This window comes from Protopterus annectens, chromosome 17.part0 (assembly GCF_019279795.1).
Source record: "Protopterus annectens isolate FY-2018-M chromosome 17.part0, PAN1.0, whole genome shotgun sequence".
Taxonomy (NCBI): domain Eukaryota; kingdom Metazoa; phylum Chordata; order Ceratodontiformes; family Protopteridae; genus Protopterus; species Protopterus annectens.
Genome location: NC_056751.1, coordinates 71641303 through 71653346, shown reverse-complemented (window position 1 = coordinate 71653346; position 12044 = coordinate 71641303). Strand labels below are relative to the sequence as shown.

Genomic DNA, 12044 nt, shown 5'->3' with positions numbered 1-12044 from the left:
ATTATTACAATGACAGGGGGAATTTCAGATGATAAGTCAGTCCACCTTTATTTCTGAAATTGTACAGCAAGGTAATATTTTTGAACACAAAAACTACAACATTTTCAATTACAGTCCTATAGAAATTAATCTGGAACATTTTAAACTTTTTTCAAAAGGTTTTAAATTCATTCCTGCTAGGAAAGTTAGTGTGCCTAGAGCTATTGTGGATTTGAAACTTTTTCTTAGAAAGAAGAATTTGGGATTGATGTTTGGGGATTCAAGTTCTATATGTGCACAATCATTGTTTAAGAAAAAAAGCACATTTAATCCCCCCCTTCATCCACAGCTCAGAAATCTTGAAAAAGTATTAGAAAGGGAAATTAGAAACACAGTTAGCACTCATAGAGTAACTTCTAATTTGTCTAATGTTGAGAAATCCCTACTTAATGAATTGAAAAGCAATAGGGCTGTAAGAATCATGCAACCAGACAAAGGGGGTGGAACTGTGCTTACGGATTTTATTCTTTATGAATCCAAAATGAAGGAGTTGTTACATGATGGCATCAAATATTCTAAATCCTCTATTATACCATGACACCCCATTAATATTCCAAAACGTGCACGCTGATTGACCAGCGTGCACATTGTAAATCGACTTATACTAATGGAAAAAGGTCCGGTCGCCCAGACTTTTTCCATTAGTATAAGTCTCTTTTAAAACACTGTCTCGCTATGTTAAAAGAGTTTAACATAGCGACACAGGTTTAAAAAAGCAACGGAGATCTCCGTTGCTTTTTTTAAAGCTGTCTCACTATGTTAAACTCCTTTAACATAGCGACACAGTGTGTAAAAATCAATGGAGATCTTGCTTTCTCAGTTGCTTTTTTTTTTAAACCTGTCTCGCTATGTTAAATGGGTTTAACATAGCGAGACAGCTTTAAAATAAGCAACGGAGATCTCCGTTGCTTATTTAAAGCTGTATGTTAAACCCATTTAACATAGCAAGACAGGTTTAAAAAAAAAGCAACAGAGAAAGCAAGATCTCTGTTGCTTTTTACTGTTTTGCTGTGTTAAATGGGTTTAACATTGTGAGACAGCTTTAAATTAAGCAACGGACATCTCCGTTGCTTATTTTAAAGCTGTCTCGCTATGTTAAACCCATTTAACACAGCGAAACAGTAAAAAGCAACAGAGATCTTGCTTTCTCCTTTGCTTTTGGCCACAGCTCTGATGTACTGCGTAGGCATGCGCAGTACATCAGAACTGCCGTGGATACCAGACAGCTGCGGAAGGGCAGCAAAGAGGCATTTTACAATGCCATTATTTAAGAAAAGTAATTATTTCTTTTCTTAAATAATGTCATAGTATAATAGCAATAACCCACTTCTGGGTGTGGATAATGCGGGATTTACCCACGGTTGTCTTTGTTTGGTCCCTTGGGCTTCGCCGTCAGGACCAAACCACGCCAACCGTGGGTAAATCCTGCATTACCCATACCCAGGCGTGGGTTATTGCTATATTATACCATGACGCCCCATTAATATTCCAAAACGTGCACGCTGATTGGCCAGTGTGCACGTTGTAAATCGACTTATACTAATGGAAAAAGGTCCGGTCGCCCAGACTTTTTCCATTAGTATAAGTCTTTTAAAACACTGTCTCGCTATGTTAAAAGAGTTTAACATAGCGACACAGGTTTAAAAAAAGCAACGGAGATCTCCGTTCCTTTTTTTAAAGCTGTCTCGCTATGTTAAACTCCTTTAACATAGCGACACAGTGTTTAAAAAGCAACGGAGATCTTGCTTTCTCCGTTGCTTTTTAAACCTGTCTCGCTATGTTAAATGGGTTTAACATAGCGAGACAGCTTTAAAATAAGCAACGGAGATCTCCGTTGCTTATTTGAAAGCTGTCTCGCTATGTTAAACCCATTTAACATAGCGAGACAGGTTTAAAAGCGGAAAGCAAGATCTCCGTTGCTTTTTACTGTTTCGCTATGTTAAATGGGTTTAACATAGCGACACAGCTTTAAAATAAGCAACAGACATCTCCGTTGCTTATTTTAAAGCTGTCTCGCTATGTTAAACCCATTTAACATAGCGAAACAGTAAAAAGCAACGGAGATCTTGCTTTCTCCATTGCATTTGGCCACAGCTCTGATGTACTGCATAGGCATGCGCAGTACATCAGAACTGCCGCGGATACCAGACAGCTGCAGAAGGGCAGCATAAAGGCATTATACAATGCCATTATTTAAGAAAAGTAATTATTTCTTTTCTTAAATAATGTCATAGTATAATAGCAATAACCCACTTCTGGGTTTGGGTAATGCGGGATTTACCCATGGTTGAATTTATAAAAGATTGTGATTTTGTTACAGAAATGTTTAGGGAGAGAGGTTACCCTGAAAATTTGATCCATGCGGTTACTAAGGAAGTGGTGGAGGGTAGAAAGGGAAGGCTTGCCCCTATTTTAGGTTTAGATGATGTATCTACCTCCAATATGGTTGGTAGTCACACCACTAGTAGTTGGGAGGAAGCATACATTATGAACTATACAGGTGACTCAGGTGTTATCAAACAAACGGTTATTAGGGAATGGGACCGTTTTAAACAGATTTCAGATCTTAAAGACATATACAGTCAACCCCTAAAATTTATATACAGAAGGGATATGAATTTTAAGAGATTATTTGAGTTTGGGGGTAGTTCAAGTCTTGGAAGTACATCCAGAAGGGTTGGTACCTTTAAATGTGGTTCCTGTTCCCAATGTCCACATGTAGCCAACAATTCTAGTATATACATACCTAATAGAAATAGGCATATTAAGAGTATCAGTTTTTCTAACTGTAACACCAATGGTGTGGTGTATTTAGCTACTTGTTATCACTGCAAGTCATTTTATGTAGGTAAAACTGAGAGGAAGTTAAAATTAAGAATCTACGAGCATTATTATGAAATCAAAAAGGAAAATATGAATTATGCATTATTTCGTCACACATTAATTTGTTCACAAGCTTCCTTCAGTTTTTTGTATTGGAAGTAGTCCCCAAAGAAGTTAGGGGAGGTATGTGGGAAACTAAATTAGAATATAGGGAGTTATTTTGGCAGATAATTTTGGATGCCACAAAAAGTCCTGGTCTCAATGACATGCTTTCCATTGTTCCTGTATTAAAGTTAAGAAGTGCAACATTGTAAATTTTTCACTAGATGGCAGTACTTTTCATTTTGTATTAGAAGTGTATTAGGTTTTTCATGATTTATATAAAAGTTTTTTATTATATATTTTTATAGGGTGGTGTTTTTTTCGCTTTTTCAATAAATTGACTGGAATTAGTCCTTCTTGGTCTAGACCCTTATTTGATTCTCCAAGCGAACCTTGGTACTGGTTTTGGTTTTGGCTGTTCGCTTTCATCTCTTTTGTGTGGTAGTTGGTATATTTAAGTAGGGGGAGTGGAGGGGAAAGCCTTCCACTTTGGTGGGTGTAATTTGCTACCATTTGCGATTTTATCTTTGGTAGGCAAGCAGCTACTGTCCCAGAGAGGAAATACAATTTTCCAGGAGTTCATCCTTGTAAAAGTACAGCATTTTCATCTTGACATTTTGAAAGTCAATGAACTGTGGCTCAGTGTTATGAAGGGGACCCAAAGGATCACCCTTCTGCAAGCTGTAAGCTTTCTATTGACACTAAACCTATGAGTACAATCAGAAGTGTCCTAGTCTTGGAGTTTGTATATTTAAGTAGGGACAGTAGAGGGTGAAGCCTTCCACTTTGGTGGGTGTAATTTAGTACCATTTGTGATTTTATCATTGGTAGCCAAGCGGTTACTTTCCTGGAGAGGAAATACAATTTTCCAGGAGTTCATGGTTGTAATTGTATGACATTTTCATCTTGACATTTTGAAAGTCAACGAATCGTGGGTCAGTGTTATGAAGGGGACCCAAAGGACCACCCTTCTGCAAGTTTTAAGCTGTCTACTGACACTAAACCTATGAGTGAAATTAGAAGTGTCCTAGTAATGGGTGACTCCATTGTCAGGCACATTCACTTCATGCTTATGAAGTGGACAAGGACAGGGTGACAGCTTTCACTCCAGTACTAGGATCAGTGATGTTACAAAGGTTTCCAGTCCATTAGACCAAGCATATATAAGTATGAACTCGTGGTAGCGCATGTAGATGTGAATGACTTTAGGAGATCAACACTGAGGAGTACCAAGCACAGGTAAGGCATTAGTCCTGTATGCATCAACTTGGAATTAGTTGGTAAACAAATTGGCTTATTTCACAAGGGACAGCTAGCATCTCTCTTTCTATGGTGTCTCCATACTTGTCAAGGTCCTTTCCACCCCAATAGTGCTTGTTCAGCAGGGTCTGGCTTTTAGACATTCCAGTATAGGAAATAAAAATAAAGTTACAATAAATTCCAACCCAAACTGTATCAGAGTTATTCTCTTCAATGCCTTAAGTCATAATAACATTCCAGTATAGGAAATAAAAATAAAGTTACAATACATTCCAAATCAAATTATATTGAGGTTATTCTTCTCAATGCCTTAAGTCATAAAAACAAATTGCCTGATCTGGACACTTTCTGCAACTTGAGCACATCCATCTCTGTGGTGTTATTGAAACTTGGTTTCATAGTAAAGGCAGAACTGTCTCCTTAGCTGGGCTTAGCATTTACTATACAGTCAGACCTGAGGGAATATCCACAGACTTTTCCATATTTGTCAGTGTGTATCACCTGCAGACAGATCCCTCAAGGCCAGCAAACAGAACATATTGAATTCCAACTTAACCTAGCCAAAACAAATTACAAATGTGTTGCCTGTGAGAGGATGCCGTCTATGTCCTAAGATGATCATGAGAGATTCTTGAACATACTTTCTGAAATACCCATAATAGAAAATACCCTTTTGATGCTGAGTTTAACTATCCATCTCTAAACTGGTACACCTATACCTCAAAGGTTGGATAAGTTCAACAATTCTTGGACTTAATAAAAGATACTTCCTTAGAACAGTTACTTAAGCAACTTACTAGAATAACACATTCTTGATCTTGTCTTTACCAGTATAGTCCCCTCCTATACAATGGCAAAAGTATTACCCTCCCTTGTTAATGCTTACCACAGCCTATTGACTTTCTCCTTTAAAGTTTCTGTGTCTGACAGAGTTTGCTGGTGAATGCAAGTTGGGTGTTACTGTCTGATCACCCAATAATACCATGACAATATAGCAAGAACTAATCCTCACAGGCTAATACTGGACTGAACAAAAGGCTAATATTAAATGCAAAAAAGTGTAGCATTGTTGCATTTGACAAAAAAAACCCTCTCATCTCCTACTTATACCGAATGGCCACGGTGGTGCAGCGGTTAGTGTTGTCACCTTACAGCAAGAAGTTCTCCTGTTTGATCCACGGCTGGGGTGCCTTCTATGTGGAATCTGCATGTCCTCCCCGTGGTCGCATGGGTTTCCTCCGGGTGCTCCGGTTTCCTCCCACATCCCAAAGGCATGCTGTAGGTGGATTGGACACTCTAAATTGGCCCTAGGCATGAGTACATGCATGTGTGTGCCTTCCATGGAAGGTCGAGTGCCAGGCTGGCAACTTGACACCATAAAAACTCTACTGCCAATCATGAGGGGACAGGTGATCTGCTGTGGCGACCCCTAACTGGGAAAAGCCAGAAGAAGATCTCCTACTTATACCATAAGTAGCACCCCATTCTGCACCAATACTTTTGATTCATCAATCATGACCACTTTTAAAGGATTCAAAATGCCTTAGATCCTAAGGTCTTGGAACCTGAGTCAATAACTTCTTCTCTTTTGACCACCAAGTAGCATTGAGAGACAGGAAATCCTTCTTTTTCACACAATTTATTGCCAAAGTCACTTCATCCAGGGTAAATAACTGGGCAGATTCCAAAAGACTTGCCAAGAGCCAGTCTTTTGAAATCTATCCCAGTGAGTACCAGGACCAGACTCCTACTCCATTTATTGAAGTAATATAGCTGGAATCTGGGCAGCTGTTTAAAATGCTTTAGTGACATTGACACTAAACTTATTTTTTTTCAAAACATGAAGTAGAAGTGAATAAGACCAGGCGTTAAATACAGTCAGCAAAGGAGCCCATCTTTAAATGTCAACATCTCAAGGAAGTAGATATTGAATATGCATTTTTTGGGTTCATCAATGGTCTTGACACAAAAACTACTACCGAAAAGTTTGATAAGGTAACTTATTTGTAGTGTATATCGGTTGCAATATGGTTTCTGCAATTGTTGCTGAGTATAAACATGGATTCCTTTTGTAAAAAGTTACTATAGTATATGCATCCAGTTGTAAAGCAAATGCATAGTTAAGATGACCAAGCACATAGACATTGGAGATTATTTGCATACAGCAACAGTGTCACTGAACTGCACTCTGGGAAAGAAGTCATATAGCAAACAAACAAAATTAGTTAGCTATCGTTTACAGATAATATTACTATTGTAGCATTGTTATTATGCAGATTAACTCATATGGCTACAGACACTAGAGGGGAAACCCCCTTTTTCCTGACATATTACATCAGAGGGAACAGGTGAGGGAAAATCACTGTAAGGGAGATGTGTGAGCCCGGGTTTTAACCCCCACATGCAAAAACAGGACTTGAATTACACATGCAACCCAGAGTGTTCAAAAAACAGGTAGAGTAACAAATCTTGAAATCTAAGGAAGTGACATGGAGGTAAAGTTATTTCTGCTTTCAAAAAAACTTCTGTACTTGAAAATCTGAATGTTGACTAGTTGTATGCTTGCAATAATGAATTTTGTTTTAACTTTCAAAAATCCATTTTTTGTTTAATTTTAGTGCTGATGAAAGATTTGATGCCACTTTTCATACTAACGTGTTGGTAAATTCTTCTGGAGGATGCCAGTACATCCCCCCAGGTAAGGATTTAGAACTAAATGATTCATCATGAATTTTGTTTAAAGAAATAACTTCTTGTTTGTTTCTAATTAAGAATGTTTTGGGAACTGAAAATGTGCTTTGCATTATGTTATACATTAACAAACATATTATTACTCATTCATACCTTTGCATACTGTAATTAATTTAATGATTAGTTAAGGATAATTCATAGAAGCAACCATACATTAGCCAAGAATGTCAGCTGATATAAATATCAATGTAATCACCAATTCTCAACCCCTTTTTCCCCATTTTTGCAGAGGGGAGTTAGGGTGTCACTAAAACAGTGACAATGTAATATGAAATATTTATTTTATTTTATTTTATTTGATGACCTGGAAAGTCTGACTTGGCAAAATGCATTTCAGAGGAGGCTCAGGAAGAAAAGCTCCAGCTGATAAATTTAGGATAATCATGAGAGAACAGATTATTTACAAAGGTAGATTTCATTACAGAGATGCATTTAAAGACATATAGAAACAAACAGATAATTTGTTTCTGCAGTGACATTGTACAAAGACAGAACAGGCATTTTTGTGTGGTGATGAGTTAATACTATTTTTGTTAAGAATACTAGAGTACATACTGACTTCACACCTGGTTATAAGCCAGTGGTGAAAAGTACTTGGAGTGGGAAGGTGAGAAATAAACTGAAATTTAAAGTGGAGATTGAGAGAGGAATGTAACTGAAAATGAGTCATACCTCTCAACTGTCTACATTTTTGCAGAATGTCCAGATTTTTAACTGATATTTTTAGTCTATTTCACATAAAATTTGTGAACTTCCAACAATTCATAGAGGTCTGAAGTTACTAAATAATGTCATGCATTTGTGTTTCACAGTAAATATCCTTCAGAAAATGCCTACTAATTCTAAACCTGTCATTCTAGTAACTTGCTAAAATTGTAAGAGCAATATTTAAAATCTGTCCCAATTTTTGGATCTTTGTCCACCAATTATTTTTGACTTTGTCCATTTTTTTGTTTTTACAGTAAGGGGTTGAGAGGTATGAAATGAGTGGTAGAAAAGTTTGTTGTGTAGAAGAGGACAAATGTAATAAAGGGATAGAGACTATTACAAATGAAAATGGAGCTATCCAGGTTTGCAACATGTACACAACCACATGTGGTTTAAGTGTTGTTTAGGTAAGGGCTTGATGGAAAGTTTCATAGACTGCTTTAGATGTGTTGGTGGAAATGTTTCATGTTTTCCACAACAGAATCTGCAGTATGCTAGATTGTGATTTAGAAATGGTAGCCCACACAGAATTTCCTTGTTCAACACTACTAAAGTTGTTCAATGTACCATACTACATTATATGTATTTTTGAGGTCCATCAATGGTCCTTGGCCAAAAACTAGTGGTCATTGCCAAGTCATCTGATACTCTGAGGTTGTAAAAAAAATCATTGCAAAAGCCTCTTAGACCCATTAGGGCTAATGAAAGTCCAGCTGCATATTATTTGAAGGCACACTTTAACAATGTGTCATTTCAACACTGACAATCATCTAGAGTCAATATTCAATCTGCCAGCTAGCCCTTTCATGGGTATTCTTTCATATCACACACACACGCACACACGCACACACGCACACACACACACACACACACGCACACACGCACACACGCACACACACGCACGCACGCACATACACTCTCACACCTATGGCCAGTTTAGAGGGTACAACCCACCTTTTACATGTATTTGAAATGTAGGAGGAAACTATAGCACCCAGAGAAAACTCACGTGAACACAAGGAGGACATGCAGACTCCACACAGAAAGCACCTCAATCAAGAACTAAACCAGAGAACCTCTTGCTGTGAGGCAGCAGTACTACCCATTGCACCACTCTGTGTGTGTGTGTGTGTGTGTGTGTGTGTGTGTGTGTGTGTGTGTGTGTGTGTGTGTGTGTGTGTGTGTGTGTGTGTGTGTGTGTGTGTGTGTGTGTGTGTGTGTGTGTGTGTGTGTGTGTGTGTGTGTGTGTGAGTGCGTGTGTGTGTGTGTCTATCTATATGTGTATCTATCTATATATATATATATATATATATATATATATATATAGATATATATAGATAGATAGATATATAAAGGTGTGTGAAAGATGAAGGCAATCTAGATATGTCTCTGAAACTTGAAAAAGGGAAAGAAGCTCTTGTCCAGTAAAGGGAAAACAAATAGTGTCACCTCTATTTTGGAAAAGCCTGGTATTTGTAAGTTCTTTTCATTCTACTGGCTCTTTGAAAAATGTGCAATTGATATGAAGCAATAATGAAATTATGTTTGAATTGAACTTTGTCAAGAAGCTTTGAGTCTCCACATAATTTTTGATAAAAAGATGTATTCATCCTTTCAAATAAAGCAAAACTTAAACTGAAATACATATTATTAATTCAAGCACAGCAGATTGGAGTGTTGATAATTCAGATTTGTTACAAACTGGGAGTTTCCAATTTACTGTTACTTAAAGACAAATGCTCTGTCTGACTTGTTCTTTCCTTCCCTATAAAGAAATGCAAGTCTTCATGAGTCCTCATCCACCCATCACACCATTTTCTCATTTTTGCACATGAGGTTGGGGTGTCACATCAACAGTGACAGTCATGTAGAGCTGAAGTTCACACCACTCAGTGGCTAGCCCTGTTGCAGTTGTAGTTCCACACCACACACTCGCATGCACGCTGACATGTATGGCCAATTTAAAGTGTCCAATCCACCTACTGCATGTCTTTGGAATGTGAGAGGAAACTGAAGCATCCAAAGGAAACCCAATCAAACACAGGGCGGACATGGAGACTCCACACAGAAGGCATCCCATCCGAGAACTGAACCAGGGAACCTCTGGATGTGAGGTAACAACACTATATTCTGTGTGACATTGTGCCACCCCATATGAGAATACAGTGTTGCCTATTTATTAGCAATTGTTAAACTGCTCTGTATTGTTTGCATCTCTCAGCTTATGCAAAAAGCAAAAACATAACCTTGTGCCCCTTTGAAGATTTGGCTGGCAATTGGAAAACTTCTGGCAATGGAAAGATTTGCTTTCAGGCAAACTCCACTCTTGGTGAGCATTTTTGTGAGGCTAAAACCTGCTTGTACTAGAACTGTTGCTGTTGTGTTCTGTTTGGAATGGTAAAGATTACTTGGGAATATGGGTTGAACTTGGCTGGGCTTGTAAAGACCCTGGGGCCGTTAGCCTAGTAACCTCCTATGATCTTAATTAAATATGATTCTGAGGCTTAAAAATACTTCAGTTATTAAAGTAAAAAAAGAGATCAGTGTGGAAACTGGCAGGAAAGGATACATAGTTAATTCTGCAGTAAGGGAAGGAGGTGCAGAATATGAGGAACAGACAATATAATGTCATACTGAATGGAAAAAGAAAGAGGGAACTAAACCGTAAACTGTCTTAAGCTTCTACTTGTTATGCCAAAGCAGGTAGCCTGTCAGAAACAGAAGCAAGACACTGAGACTAAAGGAAGCAAGTTAACTTCTGAAGAAGAGGAACAGAAACCACAACTACCCTGGTGGAAGAAAATTATTTTCTTGAGTTACCTTTTATTGACGAGGGACTAGATGAAGGGGGAAAGCTGTTCCTTTATTTTTCTTTCTTTAGGGACGTGGCCATGGCCTCCACTTCATACATACACACATACTTATTTTAGACCCAGGTAGCAATCCCCTTCTACCCTGCCCATATACTAGAGCAATCATCCCTATAATAAGTGTCCATGCTATCTAAATTTGCATTAATATAATTTGGTAGCCTACTCCAGGCATCAGCTACTCTCTCAAAGAATCAGTTAGTACAGCTCTCATTCCTATATAACCTCCTACACAGGTCGCCCACTGTTTTTCTATTACATTCATACAGATATTTGCCTCTAAATGCCCAACTTACCTGAATAGCCTAATGGCCACTTCAAGTGCTTCTACAGTTACATTCTAGTGAAGCCTCTAATATAGACTGTTTGTATTTGCAGCAGTAATTTCCAAACCATACCACATACACACTATTGAAGATATCATCTTAAAGCTTACATGATAGGTAATACAACTACATGGGTATTTGACCTCTGTATAGTGCTTCTAAAAAAGATATTAATGGTTCTTCATATACTATTTATTTATCTTGCCATAATTTTTATGGTTCTTCATATACTATTTATTTATCTTGTCAGAATTTTCATTTTTTTTCTAAATATTTCAACATCCAAGTGACAAAGACAGAACTGCATAGCTCATATAAAACTTCTCAAAAGGATGAATAAAATGTTTTTGACAGCATGTGTGTAATTTTACTGAACCATTTAACATTGCTTTCACAGCATTACATGATTAATAGCAACTGTGTACTCTGATCTGACTTATAAAATCTGGTTTAACCTAGAATCTAATGAACACTACCACTGTAAAGATTAATTAGTGCTGAAGAGTTTGCCATTTACATTTCCTTACTAATCCTTACCACCCCAGAGATATCAATATTTGTTTGAAGTGTGAGACCATAACTTGATTTTGTCAAAAAGCCTTGGATGAAGTCTTTGGGAGTTAGGAATACAAACCTCAAGAGCTCCATTAGCATGAATGAGTTATGGGAGACACTATACAAGTTCAGATAGTTAATTATTTCTTAATAACAAATTTTCACATACATAAATGCCCTTGATATATTCTACTGTACTCTTTCCAGTTTACTAATTCTAATTTTCTTTTAAGGTTCCTATATTATCATTTCATTTGTTAGTTGGAGTCTGAATTACAAACGATTTCATCATTTATCTTTTACTTTATAACTCCTATTATACAGCCTATAGTTTTGTAACAATTATTAACCAACCAGTGCTGTGACTATGAATATACCCAGTTCTTTCAATAAATCTACAGTTTAAATCATTGTGTGTATTAAGTGCTCACCCTATAATAAATGTCTCCCCAATCGCATATGCTTAGTTTTGGTGTATTTGTTGGCACATTATTCTGCTGTGCCTAAATGGTCAATTTTGGCAAGTTCTTTTGCAGATATACCCTATCAATAACAAGCATAAATGGTTTCCCCATTATCAAGTAATTTGCGTACAGACTGTAGAACAACT

At 37.4% G+C, this 12044-nt stretch overlaps 1 protein-coding gene across 1 annotated transcript in view; it reads left to right on the top strand.

The window, feature by feature from the left end:
- Positions 1–12044, top strand: part of LOC122791403 (neuronal acetylcholine receptor subunit alpha-7-like) — a 2335909-nt gene that overhangs the window by 1144887 nt on the left and 1178978 nt on the right. The window contains exon 5 of the mRNA XM_044059149.1: positions 6843–6922. Coding sequence (XP_043915084.1) covers positions 6843–6922 — 80 coding nt within the window. The remainder of the gene's footprint in view (positions 1–6842; positions 6923–12044) is intronic.